We start from the raw sequence: 19,428 nt of genomic DNA, 5'->3' as shown, positions 1-19,428 counted from the left end.
CTTGCTTAATCTTTAATACAAATTTATTTTAAGCAAAATAAAATTAACATTCAATTTTTTGGCTGTTCTACAGTTCAAACTCCAAATACATGTTGTCAGTGTATTTATATAACAGGTTTGGGAGGCATTCTTTGATTTATAAAAGGATAGGAGAATTCATTTAAGTTAATCTTTCTTAGTGAATTTTAAATATATTGTTTGTGCAAAAATATTTCCAGACACATTTGCTTTGTGAAGCTGAGCAAATACATTATTTATATATTTCCAATTAAACAAGTTTTCATTGATGGCATTACATACTGGCATGAAGTTAGGAGTTGAGTTAATTTATTAAGACTTGTTTCCCCCCTCCCCCACAGTATAACCCCTGCTTTCACTGTATTTAATGTTGGTACAATTTGTGGAGGGGAAGGGGAAAAACAAATCGTTTAAATAGGGATACAAGTGGACCCATTGCAACAACGAGATGTACAAGTCGTTATGTTGAAAACGAACTTTACAACTTTGGTGCGGAGGGGGGCGGGGGGGGGGGTTGGGGGGTGGGGGGGAGCGGAGAGGATTGGGTGGGGGGGCGGGGGAGGATGGGAAGGGATGGGAACGGGAACCAAAGGAGGAGGCTACAATGCTTGATAAGAAATGTACTCGTTATCTTGCCCATGTAATTGTAACCTCTCTGTACAGTATTTTCACAATAAAAAAAAAAGAAAAAAAAAGACGTGTTTCCTTTCCCTCCCTCCCTCCCTCCCTTCCTTCCTTCCTTCCTTCTTTCCTTCCTTCCTCACTCTCATGCTCTCTCTGTCTGTTTCTCTCTCTCTCTGTGTCTGTTTCTCTCTCTCTCTCTCTCTTTCTTTCTCTTTCTTTCTTTCTCTCTTTCTTTCTTTCTCTCTTTCTCTCTCTCTTTCTCTCTCTCTTTCTCTCTTTCTTTCTCTCTCTCTCTTTCTTTCTTTCTTTCTCTTTCTCTCTTTCTCTTTCTCTCTTTCTCTTTCTCTCTTTCTCTTTCTTTCTTCCTTTCTTTCTTTCCTTCCTTCCTTCCTTCCTTCCTTCCTTCCTTCCTTCCTTCCTTCCTTCCTTTCTTTCTTTCTTTCTTTCTTTCTTTCTTTCTTTCTTTCTTTCTTTCTTTCTTTCTTTCTTTCTTTCTTTCTTTCTTTGCCTGGGGATCAGACCTATGAATTCATGTATGGTAAGCAAGACATTTACCACTGAGCTATAACATTAGCTCCTCATTGAGATTTTTTTTTTTTTTTGTCAGTCATGGGGCCTGAACTCTGGGCCTGGGCATTGTCCCTCTGTGCTGTCCCTCAGCTCTTCAGCTCAAGGCTAGCGCTCTACCACTTGAGCCACAGCGCCACTTCCAGCTTTTTCTGCGTGTATGGTGCTGAGGAATCAAACCCAGGGCCTCATGCATGCAAGGCAAGCCCTCCACTGAGCCACCTTCTCAGCCCCTCATTGAGATATTTTTGAATATTTAATATGTGTTAAGAATATACTAAGCCAATGTTCTGAAAGTGTATAGACATGTTGGACATACAATGAAGTAATTATAATTAAGATACAAATAAGTAGTTCCTTATAGATAAGTTGTTACTGATTTGATTTAGTGTCTATATTCTTTTGTTAGGGATTACTAATTTGTAATAATGTTAAATGATAACACTTTAAAATGTAATTAAAGATTTGATAAAAACAAAACTGAAAGTTGAGCTGGACCAAAATAGTTCATGTGATAGAGTGCTTGCCTCTGCATATGCAAGCCTTTGGGTTCAGTTCCCAGATTAAACAACAAAGCTTCTTCCACCACCCCATATCCTAGAAAATTAAGAAGAAGGAGAGGAGCGAGGGAGGGTAAGGATGAGTGAGAATGTTGAAAGGGGTGGCATTGATCAAGATACAGTGAATACATTGCCTTGTTAAATGGCAACTCTTTTGTTCATTAAAGATAATTTAAAAAAATAAAAAGGAAAAAAGTTTCTCCTGTTCAAGGGTCTTGAGTAGCTTGAATGGGTACTAAATGGGCATATTTCAAGTGAATTACGCTTCTGAATGAGGATGATGCCTGAGAGGATGCTGGTCATCTGTAAAGGCAGCATTTATGTAATACATCTCTGGTCCCAGACATTAGGTCAGTTATGGAAGATGGGTTGAGGATATTAATAGTAGTAATAACATAATTAGCATTGCTGTCAGATAAGGAAAACAAGTATACCTGTTTATGACACTATACTATAGTGCAATAGAAACATCCATAAATTGAGGAGAAAGCATTTAATTGTACTTGAGTGTAGGAGCTGGATTGGGATAAGGTCATCAGTGGGACTTTATGAGCAAGAATAATGGAAATTATTTGGTGCTTTGGGTGCTTGTATTGCTGGGCTGACTATATATCATTACTAAAGTAGACTGGTGTGTGTAGAGGGGGTAGTGAGCTGATGGTAGGAGACATGCCTGAAAGAAAGTGTAAAAACAAAGTTTCCCTTCCCCATTCTCCCTGTATGCTTGCTGAGACAAATTATAACCATTAACAGGAGAAAATGCATACAAATTCGTTGATGTGTTTGGGTGCTATATAAAATCTGCAACTCTAAAAAAGATCAGATCCTTCATTAGGAGAGAGGGCAGAGGGAAACTAACAGCACTTTTAGTAGAGAGTAAATGATGTTTAGGTGAGATTAATGGGCCTAAAGACCCAAGTTCTGGGACAAAGTTCCTTTGGGTTCCTGGGAGGTGGTATTTGATTTTCAGTCTCTTCCTTTATGATCTGACTTGATCAATGAAGGTTTTAGTAAGGAGATGGAAGGCAATTATTTCCTGTTTGTTGGATTTGCTCCTTAGGTAGACAAGGAAATCTCAAGAAAGCCCCTTTCTGGGCCTCAGGAAGGAAAGATTCCAAGAGAAGTAGGTTGGAAGAGAGTCAGAGAGATCTTGACATTGTTGCTTAGGCTCAGTATGTCAAAGCACCATATTTTGGAGTCTTATGTTCTAAGCTTCTATAAAAGATGTGGTCTGTGAGAATAGAGTTAAAGAAAGTTATTGCAAGTTGTTGCTTGCTGTATTAAAGGTAGAGCAGGGAGGGTATGCATCTGGCCTAAATCTGTGTCATCTCTATGCCAGGTGTTGCACTACATGATTTTCTTATTACTTCAGTACTTGCAATGATCCTGTGAGAGTATGTAATGTCTCCATTTTACAAATGGAGATACTACGGTCAGGGAACATAAATGGTTTGGCCAAAGTTGTACTAATTGCACATTAGCAGAGCTGGAATGGAAAACTTTTATCTTTCACAGCCCATGATGTTTTATTAAATTGTGTGGTCTACATATTGACACTGGATTACTGCTCAGATGATCATGTTTTATATCTCTGTCTATACTTTGTGTGTATGTGTGTGTGTACACATGTACATACAAGCTGCTCCTGAGGCTTGAACTCAGGACCTGGGTACTGTTCCTGGGCTTTCCTTGCTCAAGACCAGTACTGTACCACTTGAGCCACAGCCCGACTTCTGGCTTTTTGGTAGTTTATTGGTAACAAGAGTCTTGCAGACTTTCCTACCCAGGGTGACTTGGAGCTGCAATCCTGAGATCTCTTGTTTCCTGAGTAGCTAGAATTATAGGTGTGAGCAGGGCTGGCACCCAGCACTGGTTGTACTTTTTAAAAATAATTTATTCTAGAAATGGCACTTTCTTTTTTTCTCCATTTTTTTTAAAGTCATAGGGATAGACAATTAAAATGATTTTTATACCTTTAAAAGAGATTTTTCATATGAATGCATCTGCAGCCTTGGAAGCCTCAAATAGAAAATAGTTTGAGTTTTTAATTTAACTTTGAAAATTAAATGACTATTTTTTCTATTTTTTTTCTTTTTTTGTTTGTACTAGAACTCAGGGCTTTGAGCTCACGTGGCTAGTACTTTACTACTTGAGCCATACCTCTAGACTGGCTTTTTGCTGCCCAAACTGGCTTTGAACAAGATCTTTCAGATCTCAGCCTCCCAAGTAGCTAGGAAGATAGGCAGGACCACCAACGCTCAGCCTGAAGGTGTTTTTAAAGTGGCACAATGAAGTTCAGGTATAGTAATAAGATATGCACAGAGTATAGCAATTAAGAGGCCCTATTGCTCTCTTAACTTTTTTGTGAGAAGTAGTTATCTACGAAGCAGATTTAAGGTTGATAGTCTGTTGGATAGTTCTTAGTATGTTTAACTCTTTCCTAAAGATTTAAGAAATGGACAGGCAAGGCAAACCACTATGTGATTAGTGTGAAACTGTCTCTTGAGTATTCTGGTCATTCCCTTTTCTACTAAACTAGTAGCCTCTCAGATGAAAACTTCTTCCCCTTCCCTCTACAGGGTGACAGACCAGAAGCTTTATTTAAAAATAAAATTCTGGGGGTTGGGAAGGTAGCTCAGTGGTAGAGTACATGAGGGCATCAGGGGATGAGACCCTGAGTTTGATTCCTCAGTACCACATACGTAGAAAAAGTCGGAAGTGGCACTGTGGCTCAAGTGGTAGAGCTCTAGCCTTGAGCTGAAGAGCTCAGGGACAGCGCCCAGGCCCAGAGTCCAGGCCCCACAACTGACAAAAATAAATAAATAAATAAATAAAAATAAATAAAATTCTGGTTCTTAGATGGTACCTTTTGACTTGTTCTTAACATGATGAAAAGGAAAGAACATTCTATTTGGGTCCTCTTTTATAAAGACCCCAATCTAGCCATTTCCTAAACACCCTACCTCCTAATAACCATTACATTGGGATTTAGGATTTCAGCATATGAATTTAGGGGAAACAACTTTTAGCATATTGCAATATGTATTACTGTAAATATTCAGGTCAGATTAACTTAGCCTTGGGCATTTTTTAGAATAGTTTGTGAAATTAGTTTTGATCATGTAAATTCAGCTAAGATAGAATTTTACTACCATTGGTAAAGGAAAATTGTTTCTGATTTTATCACTTTACTAATTTTTGCTTCAAGGTCCTTAATTCTACATCAGCAAAAAACTCTTTGCTTAATGCCATCCTGAATTACTTTTTTAGCCTGAGATTATGAATGTGCTGATAGTATCTCCAATGTTATGAGGTAAAAATACTTTTAGGTTAGTCTTTGTCCTTCAGTCACTCGGGGTAGCAGCCAAGCTAAATATTTACATCTATAGAATGCATTTTTACGTTGGCTGTGCACTAAAGAGAACCTATGTATCCTAAATTGTTTGCTGCCTAGAGCTACTCATGCATTATTGGTTAGCATAGTTGGAATCTGCATTCCTTAAATGCTTCCTCTGAGGTAAGGGGGCTTTACTGACTTAAGAGATAAGGTATGAAGATAGTAGCTTAAAGAACAAAAGTTCTTTTCCTTTGAGGCAGGCTTAGCTGATTTAGTAGTAATAGACCAGAAGCTATGAGATTTGAATTGTCCTTGAACAGCTAAAAAAAGGCAGCACCATTATGATAGAAATGATTATAGAAGCTTCATTACTGGCTGTTGAGACATAGTATATAACATTATAGGCTGTAGTTTTTGAAATTTTAAATGGTTATTTGCCTTTATTTGAGTTCTTTCTAGCATTAATTCATCCATTAGAGAGAGAGAGAGAGAGAGAGAGAGAGAGAGAGAGAGAGAGTGTGTGTGTGTGCGTGTATGTATGTGTATGTATGTGTGTTTGTTCAGGTCCTGGGGTTTGAATTCAGCCCCAGGGGGCTGTCCCTGAGTTTTTTGGTTGAAGGCTAGCATTTTACCACTTGAGCCACAGTTCTACTTCATGCTTTTTGGTGATTAATTGGAGGTAAGAGTATCTGGGATTTGTCTGTCCTGGCTAGTCTCAAACCACAACCTTCAGATCTCAGCCTCCCAAGTAGTTAGGATTACAAGTGTTAGCATCCAGCTAGAATAATTTTTTTGAGAGAGTATTATGTACTAGATCATTCTCTTATAATTTATATTCTGCCAGGGAGGAAGAATATTAAATAAGCAATTTCAAAATTAATTATAGTTTAAGTACTTGGCAAGTTTTTAATAGCTACCTATATTAATTTTATCCCCAATGCACATAAAAGGTATTCAGAATCAGAGAGATTTCATAATAATATCTTAGCTTGCCTTTGTCCTATACCTGACCCCTAGAATGATTCTATGAGAGCAGAACAGTTGTCCTACTGGAGAAGCCAGACACTATGTAGGTGAGGAATGGAGGAGGAAAAATGACATTTCTCTGCTGATGAGGAGGAAGGAGACCACTATCTCCCTTCTCTCCTGTAAGGATCATTTAGCAATGATAGTAAAGGCTAAATCTTACCCCCCCCCCAACATTTGAGTATGTAAATAAAATCTCTTTAGGAACCAAGATAACATTATGGGTGTCCGTGTGTACAAACTAAATTCTAGGACATTATCTCTTTACAGATGAAAATACTGAAGAGAAGCTGTATTCCCTTTTTCTGGCATCTTAGTGGTTTAGCCTAGGAACCTACTGCAATATATAGAAAATAGAAAAATTTTCCTTTTTCATTTCAGATTGGAAACAAAAAGGGAAAATTTTATCATGGCTAGCATGTTGCTAAGATTCTATGGCCTTTATAGGAACACAGAAAAATCCAATGAAATTTTATTTCTCCTCACTATTCCAAAGGAAAAAGGCTGTATAAGAGAATATGTCCTTAGGAGAGGACTGCAGTATTATAGTCCAGGGATTCAGGTAGAGCTTCCTTTCTGAAAAATGAGTAGGAATTAGCTAGTTGAAGGAATGAGCATGGTTGTGTAAAAATGCTCCAGGCAATAAGAACAAGCCACTTAAAAGTTCTCAGGCTAGGAAGCAATTGGTTGGTTTAGGCAATTGAGAAATGAGTTAAGATTGGGTACAGGGAGCTGGGTGCTGGTGGCTCACATTTATAATCCTAGCTACTTAGGAGGCTAAGATTTTAGGATTGTGGTTCAAAGCCAGCTTAGGCAGGAATGTCCAAGAGACTCTTATCTCCAGTTAACCACCAGAAAACTCGAAGTGGTGCTATGGCTCAAGGTGGTAGAGTGCTAGCCTTAAGCAAAAAGAGCTCAGGGGTAGCACCCAGGCCCTAAGTTCAAGCCCCATGACTGACAAAAAAAAAAGAAAAAAAGATGGGGCACAGGGGATTGTGGGAACCTTTGCTAGATCAGTTAAAGTCTCTGTAGACTGAAAATTAAGAAATTTGGACCCAGTCCTGACTTCTGGGCACTCCAATGGTTGTGCTTTACTCACTATGTGACCTTCAAGTTCCAAGTGTATGAGACAGAAAGTACTGGCATAAATAAATATTTTGTTCAGGCCAATAATATAGTTATACACTTCTGTTGACAACATTCCATGAACCAACAGAAAATACATTTGGGCACTAAAATAAAAATAAGTAAAACTAGAAAAAAATTTGGATTGTAAGAGCAGCATAGAATCATTAAAGTATTTAGTGCTTGTTTAGTTTTTTTAATCAAGGAAAGGGCTTGATTAGATTTTTGAAATGACTCTTCTGGCTACAGGAGACAAAAGATTGGAGCAAAGTAGGAGGAAATGCAGAGAATTCAAAGGTGGTACTATAGTATAGGTAATAGATTGTGCAGGTCTGGATTAGGTGGTGATAATATAGATGGGGTTAAATGATTTTTATTTATTTATTTATTTATTTATTTAGGTCTTGGGACTTGAACTCAGGGCCTGGGCACTGTCCCTGAGTTCTTTCACTCAAGCCTAGCACTCTTCCACGCTGATTCCAGCACCACTTCTCATTTTCTGTTGGGTAATTGAAGAGATTAGAGTCTGGCTTCCAACAGCAATCCTCAGATTTCAGCCTCCTGAATAGCTAGGATTATGGGCTGGGTTAAATAAATGGGTTAAGGAACAGAAATGAGGGAACATTGAATAGTAGAGAAATAGGTTCACGAATTACTTTAGACATGTTGAGTTTGAAATGCCTAAGAGAAAACCAAATAGAGATGTGCTTAGGGAACATGTGTAGTGGGAGAGTAGAGAAAATTTAAAATAAGCTTGATGAGAATGGGAGAGTAAGTCTATTTCCTGCAGTTCCCTCAGTCTGGATACCCTAATCCTTTCAAGAGTCTTCACTTGGCTGGATCCTCTGATTTGGTTATCATTGCAGATCTCAACTTTTCAATTTTCCTAAGCCACTTAGGTAGGGTTCCTTCCCCCAACAATAACCATCTAATAATCACTACTATAGTTTGAACATGATACTCAGAATTCATGAATTAGACACTTAATTCCAGAAATGGAGGCCTGGGTCAAGTGGTAGATTGCCAGCCCTGAGTGAAAAAAAAAAAGAAGGCAGAGTGTGAGTTTAATCTCCAGTACTAACATACACGCACACCACTCCCTTCAACCAATCCCAGTGAAACTATGTTGGGAAGTGGGAAGATAAATGACCTTCTAAAAATGGATTTTAAGGGGCTGGGAAGGTGGTTCAGTGGTGGAGCACTTGCCTTGCATGCCTGAGGCCCTAGGTTTGATTCCTCAGCACCACATAAGCAAAAAGAAAAAAGCCGGAAGTGGCGCTGTGGCTCAAGTGGTAGAGCGCTAGCCTTGAGCTCAAGAGCTGAGGGACAGTGCCCAGGCCCAGAGTTCAGGCCCCATGACTGGACCCAAAAATAAATTTTAAAAAAATGGATTTTAAGAGTGGATTTGCTCTCTTCCTTCTTTGCCCTTCCACTATGCAAGAAGTCCTTCCAACTTCTGCTCAGTAAGAAGGTCCTTACTACATGTCAGTTCCTTGATGTTGGTCTTAATTACCCTCTGGAGCTGTGAGAAAATAAAGTTCTGTTCATTATGAATTACCAAATCTCAGGCATTTTGTTATAGCAACAAAAAGCAGGCTAAGACTGTTTCTGGAGTTTAGGGCAAAAGTTCCAATTCTGAGAGTCTCAACAGACTAGGCTCAGATACCTGTCCTAACATTGCCAATTAAAGAGATGAGTAGTGGTAAAAGATACCCTTACCAGAAGGAATAGAAGAAGAGTTCAGTGGCCCCACATCTGCTTTCTGGATACTATCTTAAACTTGCAGATTATTCAGGGAAGGGGTAAAAAAAGCCTGTGTAGTTACTCAGTCTTGGTCATACTGGTCTGGTTGATATTATCTTAGGATGGGTCAAGTGAGCCTTTTCATATTGTCATATTTGTACAAGAATCATCTAGAATTCAATCACTGACGTTATTTTCTTAACACAGCATGTTTGCAAGATAACATTTGGTAGCTTGCTGGAATGGAAGGTATGCTTCATAATAAAAACCTAGTGGGCTGGGGGTATAGTACACCAGCAGAGCATTTAACTGGCACTTACCTTTCACATGAAAGGCCCTGGGTTTGCACTCTAGCACCAAAACAAAACCCTAATTCTTTAGTTGGGCATTTGGTAATTGCTTGTAATGGTAGCTACTTGGGAGGCTGAGATTGGGAGTATAATAATGATGGCAGCCCAGGCTCCCACTCTCCCCCCAAAAGGCAAGACCCTATCTCTACCAAATAAAATAAAAATTTAAGCTGGGCGTTGACACTATAGGAGTGAACTTATGGTCCTAGCTACTCAGGAAGCTAAGATCTGAAAATCTCAGTTCAAAGTTATCTTGGGCAGGAAAGTCTATGAAACTCTGCTCTCCAATTAACCACCAAAAATCAAGAAATACAGCTGTGGCTCAAGTTGGTAGAGTGTGAGCCTTGAGTGAAAAAAACTAAGGAACAGTGCCCATGCACTGAGTTAAGCCCCAGCACTGGAACCAAAAAAAAAAAAAAAAAAGAAAGAAAGAAAAAGAAAAAAGGAGAAGAAAGAAGGAAAAAAAAGAAAGAAAAGAGGCTGAGGGAAATGGTATGTGGCTATAATTCCAGCTACTCAGAAGTCAGACGTTGGGGAAGATAGCAGATCAAAGACAGGCCAAAAAAATAAAAAAGTTACTCTACAAACAAGCTGACTTGTGCATGCCTGTAATCCCAGATATAGAGGAGAAGATAGGCAAGAGGATTAAAGTCTGAGGCCAGCTGAGCAAACAGTTTCTATCTGAAAAATATAAAGCATGCTGGGGATATAACTTAAGTGGTAAAGCTTCCATGCCTAAATTCAAACTCCAGTACCACCCCCACCACACACACATGTGAAAATGCAACTCATAGATTGGAGAAAAACATTTACAATTATATATCTTCTAGGACTTGAATTGGTCCCAACTTTCTTGTATGTGTGTCACATAGAGGGCCTAAGTGAGAGAATCTGCTGCTGCAATTGTTACTAGCTATTGACATTCTGCTTTCCTCACATCCCCATGTTTAATGCTGCTATTTTTCTAACACAGACCTTAAAGAATGTTTTGCTTTCTGGCACATTTTTAATTATTGAAAAAACTCAATATGCCTAAAATACTCCATTTATATGTAATTTTTCAGACCTTTTAGGATTTGGTCCCTGTAATGGTTTCCCTCCCTCCCTCCCTTCCTTTCTTCCTTCCTTTCTTTCTTTCCTTCTTTCCTTTCTTTCTTTCTTTCCTCTCTTTCTTTCTTTCTTTCTTTCTTTCCTCTCTTTCTTTCTTTCTTCCTTTCTTTTTTCTTTAACCTCCTGCAATCTTTCAGCTTTATCTCTCTATTCCTGTGTCCTCTGTACGCTGGTCTTTAAGTCTACTTCTATGAATAGGAAAATAAAAAAGTCTTTGCTACCAGGCACCAGTGGCTCATGCCTGTAATCCTATCTACTGAGGTGGCTGAGATCGGAGACTTTGTGTTTGAAGCTAGCCAGCGCAGATAAGTCAGTGAGATTCTTAGCTCCAATTAACCATGAAGAAGGCAGAAGTGGCGCTGTGGCTCAAGTGGTAGAGCCTGGAACAAAAGTTCAGGGACATTACCAAGGCCCTGAGTTCAAGTCCAGGACTGGCACAAAAACAAAAGAAAAAGAAAAAGTATTTGCCTAGTCTATGCCTTTTCTGAGTGTTCCCTTGGCTTAGAATGACCTTTTCCCCTACCTTCCACTAAACTAATCCTCCTCCTCAGTCCAAGATTGAAACTTGAAACCCTTGGTTACTTCAGTGTTGCTTTTTATGGCAGGCAGTTTTCTGCAGTCTCCAACCGTTTATACTTTTATTCATATTGTTAGGTTTTTAAAAAGAGATAGCCAAGTAAGAACATCACCACGCAGGTGGTATTCAGGTAAGGAGTAGGTTTATTCATCGTTCCGGCTGGCACCAGGCCATCTTGGTCCTCCACATGGTGGGGAAAGGCCTGGGAAAGAGAGTTGGGAGATCTGGGAAAGAGAGAGAGCTGGGAAAGAGAGAGAAAAAAGCTAGAAAAGAGAGAAAAGACCTAGAAAAGAGAGCATCTGGGAAAGAGGTGGCAAAGAGCAAGCTAGGAAAGAGAAGAGAGCTGGAAAAGAGAAGAGAAGGAAAGAGTTGAGAAAGAGCTAGAAAAGAGCAGAAAGAGAGCGTCTGGGCCTGGGTTAGGCCTTATCTAGGGTATGTGCAGAGAAAGGTGTGGCCACATCAAATTCAGATGTGACCGCAGCTGATGCAGATGTGACCTCTTCCAGGTGTCCCAGTTGCCTAGGTAACACAGGTACTGGGTGGAGACTTTGCTGCGAGGAGGGTGGAGTCTGCTAGCCATACAAGAGTGGACCTTACACACATTAGCACTTTTTTTGTTCTGTCATCATTTTTATATGCTAGTATTTTGTTTTCTTTCTTTTCATTGACAATTCATAAGAGTCTAAGCCAGTTATTTTGAAGAATGTCCCACATTCTGAATTTATTTGCCTATTTCCTAGTTACATTTATTTATTTATTTATTTATTTATTTATTTATTTATTTATTTATTTATTTATTTATTTATTTATTTATTTATTTATGTTGGTCGTGGGCCTGAACTCTGGGTCTGGGCACTGTCCCTCAGTTCTTCAGCTCAAGGTTAGCACTCTACCACTTGACCAAGCACTAGTTCTGGCTTTTTCTGTTTATGTGGTGCTGAGGAATCGAACCCAAGGCCTTATCTATACAAGGCAAGCATTCTACCACTGAGCCACCTTCCCAGCCCTACATTTACTTTAATTACTTAAGTTATCTCTACCATAGTTTTCTAATTCATAATCCTACAGTAGTACTGCTAGTAGCACCTTTCTGGCCCTATATTTCTTTTCTTTTTTCTTTTTTTCTTTTTTTTTTTGGCCCTATATTTCTTTTCTTTTCTTTTCTTTTTTGCCGGCCATGAGGCCTGAACTCTGGGCCTGGGTGCTGTCCCTCAGCTCTTCAGCTCAAGGCTAGTGCTCTACCACTGGAGCCACAGCGCCACTTCCGGCTTTTTCTGTTTATGTGGTGCTGAGGAATTGAACCCAGGGCCTCATGCATGCAAGGCAAGCGCTCTACCGCTGAGCTACCTTCCCAGCCCTGTACTATATTTCTTTAAAATGTGTTATATATAGTTGGAAAAGATCAGGACGGAAATATTGGCTCTTACCTTGTTTGGGTAAGAGCTTGCTCTTCATTCTTACTTTATCACACATTTTCTAATCTAATTATTATTATTATTATTATTATTATTATTATTATTATTATTATTATTATTATTATTTTGGGTCCAGTCATGAGGCCTGAACTCTGGGCCTGGGTGCTGTCCCTCAGCTCTTCAGCTCAAGGCTAGCGTTCTACCACTTGAGCCACAACGCCACTTCCGGCTTTTTTCTTTTTGCTTATGTGGTGCTGAGGAATCAAACCCAGAGCCTCAGGCATTCAAGGCAAGCTCTCTACCACCAAGCCACCTTCCCAACCCCTAATCTAATTATTTTTATATTGTCTTTACCCTTTTGGAGGGAAGATTTAATATATGGTATAGTTGGAGGGAAGATAAATATAGGGTAGAGTAAAAGGGCAGTTAAATTCTTAAGGACTTAAGTGTGTGTTTTTTTAAAAATTTAACTGCGTTGTTAATAAAGAACTTTTTGGTCCTGTTTAGTAATTAGAATTTTTATATAAAATGTCTTTTTTTCTGTATCTGTAAGTAGAATAAAACAAAACTTTCTTTAGTACTTCCATAATGACTTCTGAGCCATGTGAGGTGGCATACATCTGTAATCCCAGCACTTGGGAAACTGAGGCAAGAGAATCACAAATTCTAGGCCAGCTTGGGCTTATGCAGTGAAACTGTACTTCAAAAACCCAAAACCTAGCCTGGCGCTGGTGGCTCATGCCTGTAATCCTAGCTACTCAGGAGGCTGAGATCTGAGGATCGAGGTTCAAAGCTAGCCAGGGCAGGAAAGTCCATGAGACTCTTATCTCCAATAAACCACTAGAAAACCGGAAGTGGTACTGTGGCTCAAGTGGTAGAGCACTCACCTTGAGCTGAAGAACGCAGGGACAGTGCCCAAGCCCAGAGTTCAAGCCCCAGGACAGACTAAAACAAAAAACAACCCCTCCCCCCCAAACCAAACAAACATAATGACTTCTGAACGTGAATTCCTGTGGCTTAGGGGTTTGGGGCATCAGTAGTTTAGAATGAAACAATTGTTTATGAAACATCATATACTATTAGTTTGTTTCTCATATAGGTAGAATACAGAAAAATGCTATTTATTAAGTAGTAAATGTTTATTAAACTTACTTTATTATGCATGACTGATTTGATTTTAGGAATATTTACTAAATATCAGCACAATGTTTGCTATGTATTGCTAGCCTTTACTTGGTTTGGTAAGGGAGACATAAAGGGTAAGCACCATTTCATTGGTAAATGTTTTTTGAACACCTAATGTATACTAGACAAAATACTGAAGCATAAGATAAGATAGATGATTTTTTTAATCCTAATAAATATGTCTAGGGTGGTGAGTACCACAACAAGGAAACAAATGAATAGGATTGAGGGCCTAGGCATAGGAATCCAAATTAAATAGAACTAATGCTTTTGAATGACAGTAAAGCAGAAAATGTGGGTTAAGGATATTCCAAGCTGAAGAGTACTGGTTAAGTCACAGTAGCAAAAAATGTCATCTAGTTAGGTACTTGCAAAGAAGTGAAGCTAGAGCATTGTTTCTGAAAGTGTGATCCTTTCTGCGGTTGTCAGCATCCTCTGGGAGCAATTCTTAAACCTCCAGATCATTCTTATCTTAGCCTTCTAAGTGATGCTGGACTAAAAGATCAGAACACTGGACTAAATTTAAGGAATGTGAAAAAAGAATAGCAATTAGAATGTACCCTCTCACATTAAAGGTATTAAAGTTCTGTGATTAGGTTAGGCTATGTATAGATAAAACCATTTTCTTTTTTTGTTTTGTTTTGTTTTGTTTCTGGGCACTGTCTCTGAGTTTCTGTTGCTTAAGGCCAGTGCTCTACCACTTGAGCACAGCCCCACTTCCTAAATCATTTTCTTTTAAAATCTCTATATTGAGTGATTTCTTATGGGAAAGGGAATAGATAATACTATAATATTGTTTTGTTTTTAATCCCCAGATATTCAAACAACAATTTATCAGTCTGTTAACCTTTTACTTACTGATTGCTTTGTTTTTCTTTTAGTCCAAGGACAAAATGATGAGAGGCTCTCGCAGAGGATGTGTTAGACTCAGAGTAAGTATTCATTTTTATGAAAATAAATTTTGACCCAAAAATGTGCTTTGATAAAGTTGTGGAAGTCTAAATTTTACTTAGCTTTCTTACTTTTAAATGTTAGGGCACATAATATTTCAGAGAGGAAAGTATGAAAACCAGGACTTAATGTTGTATCCAAGACTTACTAATATTTTCAAACCTCATCTTTACAGATAATGGACAAATTACTTGTAGTATTGGTGATACAGCAATGGAAGAAAAGGACTCAGAAAAACTTTCCCCTATTGCTTTGCCTTTTGTGTTCAATATTAAAAATACAGCAGCACTATGAAGTAGGAATATAATTCTAGCCATATGTAAAATTTAAAATTTTGTGGTAGCCACGTTTATTTCAACATATAATAAAATACAATTTTTTTTTCTTGGTGGTCTTAGGGTTTGAACTTAGGGGCTTGGGCTTCCTTACTTGGCTTGCTTGGTGAACCACACCTCCAGCCCTATTGGCTGGTGATTTCAGAGATGGAGTTTCATGGACTTTTCTGCTTGGACTGGCTTCAAACCATGATCCTACTAGTCCAAGTCTTCTGAGTAGCTAGGATTTTAGGTATAAGCCACCATGCTCCAGCTAATACACAGTTATTAATATGATATTTTACATTATATTTTGGTACTAAGGATTTGAAATCCAGTGGGTCTTTTTTACAGTACTGAGACTCTAACCCAGGGCCTTGCACATTGTAGCCAGCCACTACCCACTGAGCCCTTCTGGTATGTTTTTGCACTATGGACACAACTTAATTCAGTGTTAGATACACTTCAGGGGAGTGCCTAGTAGCCCCTTAACTCTATTTCTGACTTTTTGCATCCTTAATTAGTTTATTTGTTTCTAGTGCTAGGAATTGAACCTAGGCACAACCTAAGTTGTAGATGTGAATGTTTGGTAGACATTGTTGCCTTTATTATCAATTCTTGAAAAAATTGTTAAATGATTCCATGAAGTTACATTATAATGGCAAAATTCTGGCACTGATATAAGAGAGTGATAGAATTATAGGCTGGAAATGAGATAGGCTATATATGTATATATATACATATACACATATGCATACATGTATACACACACACACACACACACACATATACACATATCTGGTGTGTATGTGATAACATAAAATTTTTTTTAAATTGAGCTAAAATTTTCCTTTGGTTCTTCTTGTCTGATTGGCCTAATTGCTTTTCTAAGTACTTGCTATCAATCTTAGTCACCTCTGAGATTGGTATTAACGGCCTTTTTGGCTTGAGGAAGGCATAGTAATGATACTTTGGCTGGTGTGTGTTGAGACAACACTTCAGCCAAATTTATCTTGATTTAAGCCATGGTCTTATTGCTAATGCATAACTCAGGGCCTTATACTTGATACGTTGTGCTACTCAAGCCATGGCCCCAACCCTTTTTTGTTTTAGTTAGGCTTTAAAAAAAATTTAAAAAACAGCATCTATTAGTTGTTTTTATTGTGTTATTTCCATACATACATACATAATACATACATTGTACCCTGACTAAAGTCATCCTTTGTCACTTTATCTTCTGCCCCTCTCCCTCTTCTTAAAACAAGTTCAGCTGGTTTTATTGTTCTATTTTCATACAGGCATATAAAATGCTTTGACCCTCATTTGTTCGCCCTCATTTATGCCTCACCCTTCTCCCTCTTGCTGATACCTGCCCTGAACAGCTTATTTTACTGTCCTATCATCATTTTGTCTAGAGTATATTAATTATACCAAGAAGGTTTATTGTGGTATTTTACATATGCATATATTATATTTTAGTCAGAATAACTCCCTCATTGCTCTTTCTTTCCTCATCTTCCAATCCCTATTGTTTGTTATTAGTGATATTTCTTATGTCATCTTCATTCATAGATGCAATGTATTTTGATATTATTCATCATCATTATCTTTCCCTTTTCCCTTCCCTTTTGTGTCCCCAGTGCCATAAAAATGCATATAATATATACCTTTAAAGTCTATATTCTGCAAATGACTGTACACATTTAGCATTTAGCTTTTTGAGGTTGGCTTATCTTGGTCAACATGATGATCTCTAGTTCCATTCATATTTCTGAAAATCACATAATTTCAATTTTTTCATGGCTAAATAATACTCTACTATACACCCCCCCCCCCCCCCACACACACATACACCTATCTTTTCTTTATCAGTTCATCAGTTGTTGGCCACCTTAGCAAATTCCATAGTTTGGCTATTGTGAACAGTGCTGCAATGAACATGAGTATGCAGATATTGTGCGCGCTCTCTCTCTCTCTCTTCTATTGTTTGTCAGGGGCTTAAACTTGGGGCCTTGGGTGCTGTCTCTGAGTTTTTTTGTTCAAGCCTAGTGCTCTAGCAGTTTGACACTTTGAGCCAAGGTGTCACTTCTGGGACAAGAGTCTCACAAACTTTTCTGTCCAGGCTGGCTTTAAAACTGTGATCCTCAGATTTCAGTGTCCTGAGTAGCTAGGATTCCAGGCATGAGCCGTCAGTATCCAGCTCTCTTTTTTATAAATTAGTTATATAGGGGAGGATTTCATTGTTGCATCTTCATACATTTATTTCATTGTTGCATCTCCATACGTTTATAGTGTATTATTATCAATGTTACTCTCCTATTACATTCCACACCTTCTTCCCTCCACAGAATAGCATTTCCAACACGTTTCCTTGTCCCCATTTCATAGTTTTCATAATCTATTTCAACAATACTCAGTTTGATTTATCCTCTTCACCAGCATAACTACCTCCATCAGTCCCTATCCACTGAGAGTCTGTTCTATTGATCAGCAACTTTTGTTGAGTTTCCTTTCTGCTCTTGCAATGTGTTATTCACCCTTTTTTTCTTTCTTCCCTCTGCCTTAGATTTTCTTTCCCAGGCTGGCTTTGTATCTTGATCCTCAGATCTCAGCCTCCTGACCTGCTAGGATTATAGGCATGAGCCACCAGTATCTAGCAGGGAAACTCTTTTAATGTTTATTGCCCATTATGACTCTAACTAAGTGGTTTATATATATTTTTTTAATTTTTATTTTTTTATTGTGAAAATACTGTACAGAGGGATTACAATTACATGGGCAAGATAATGAGTACATTTCTTATCAAGCATTGTAGCCTCCTCCTTTGTTTCCCCTTCCCATCCTCCCCCTGCCCCCCCACCAAGCCTCCCTCCCCTATGACCCAGCAATCCCACTTTTGGGCATTTACCCAAATGGTTACAAAAAAGACCACACTAAAGCTACCAGCACAACTATGTTTATTGCAGCATTATTTACTATAGCTAAGATATGGAACCAACCCATATGCCCCTCAGTAGATGAATGGATCAAGAAAATGTGGTATATATACACAGTGGTTTATATATTCTTGGTTCAACTTTGACAGCATATGCATCTAGAAATTTTCCATTTCATCTAGCGTATTTCCATGTTATCTTTTGAATTTTATATTTGCAATGTTTTCTTTCTTCATCTCCAAGTTTGTTTTGAGTTTTTTTCTCTCCTTTTTTGTCATATTAGCTAGAGGTTTATTTATCTTGTTAATTTTTTGAAAGAGGAAATTTTTGTTTTATTGTTTCTTTGTATAGATTTCATCTATCATTTCATTAATTTCTGCTCTAATTTTTACTATTTCTCTCTACCAGCTTTGGGGTTGGTTTTCTGCTGTTTATTCATAAGTTTCAATTGCATCATAAAAAAATTTTGAGTGCTTTCTTTTTTTCTTTTTTTTAATGTTGGCCTTCATAGCTATGTACTTTCAACTTTTTTCTATTTTTGCTGTGTCTCAGAGATTCTGTTAGGATGTGCTTTCATTTTAATTGGTTTCCAGGCACTTTTTATTATTTCTTCCATCCTCTTCCTTCCTTCCTCCTCCTCCTCTTCCTTCTTCTTCTTTCTTCTTTTTTTGCCAGTCCTGTGGCATAAACACTGTCCCTGAGTTTCTTTTGACTCAAGACTAGCACGCTACCACTTGAGCCACAGCACCACTTCCAGCCTTTTCTGCTTAAGTTATACTGAGGAATCAAACCCAGGGTTTCATGCATGCTAGGCAAGCACTCTACCCCTAAGCCACATTCCCAGCTCTATTTCTTCTTTTATTTCTGTTGTTCAACATGTGCCATTTAGTCTCCATGTACTTGAATATTTTCTGTAGTATCTTTTTTTTTTTTTTTTTTGTGGTCCAGTTGTGGGGCCTGAACTCTGGGCCTGGCTGCTGCCCTTCAGCTCTTCAGCTCAAGGCTAGCGCTCTACCACTTGAGCCACAGCGCCACTTCTGGCTTTTTTCTTTTTGCTTATGTGGTGCTGAGGAATCGAACCCAGGGCCTCATGCATGCAAGGCAAGCACTCTACCACTGAGCCACCTTCCCAGCCCAATGTTGTTGAGTTTTAGTTTATTTACAGATAGAATACAGGGGGTATTTTAATTTTTTCTCATACTTGTATATGTCTTTGGATGTGATTGAGTTTGGAGAAAATTCAGCTGGCTGCTGAGAAGAATGTGGAGTTCCTGGGGAAATACTTGGTAGTATTTGGGCTATAATGTCATTTAATTCTATGTTTTAAAAAATATTTTGTTTGAATGATGTATCTATTGGTAATAATGGCCCTACCACTTGAGCCACAGCTCCACTTCTGGCTTTTTAGTGATTAATTGAAGGGTCTTGTGAACTTTCCTGCCTGGGCTGGCTTTGAACCACAGTCCTCAGATCGCTGCCTCCTGAGTGGCTAGGATTATAGGCATGAGCCACTGCATCCAGCCCTTCTAATGTTTATTTTATTCATTTGTTTATTTTTTTCCAGTCCTGGGGCTTGAATTCAGGGCCTGA

General features: G+C 38.5%; 1 protein-coding gene across 7 annotated transcripts in view; it reads left to right on the top strand.

The window, feature by feature from the left end:
- The window catches only part of Osbpl9 (oxysterol binding protein like 9), a 127,110-nt gene that overhangs the window by 17,608 nt on the left and 90,074 nt on the right, over positions 1–19,428 (top strand). For all 7 annotated transcript variants that reach the window (XM_069987247.1, XM_069987245.1, XM_069987249.1 and 4 more), the window contains exon 2: positions 14,519–14,569. In XM_069987247.1, coding sequence (XP_069843348.1) covers positions 14,519–14,569 — 51 coding nt within the window. The remainder of the gene's footprint in view (positions 1–14,518; positions 14,570–19,428) is intronic.

Source organism: Dipodomys merriami, unplaced genomic scaffold (assembly GCF_024711535.1).
Source record: "Dipodomys merriami isolate MVZ:Mamm:240054 unplaced genomic scaffold, mDipMer1.0.p SCAF_34, whole genome shotgun sequence".
Lineage (NCBI taxonomy): Eukaryota > Metazoa > Chordata > Mammalia > Rodentia > Heteromyidae > Dipodomys > Dipodomys merriami.
The sequence above is the reverse complement of the archived record's forward strand: the minus strand, read 5'-3'. Positions and strand labels throughout refer to the sequence as shown.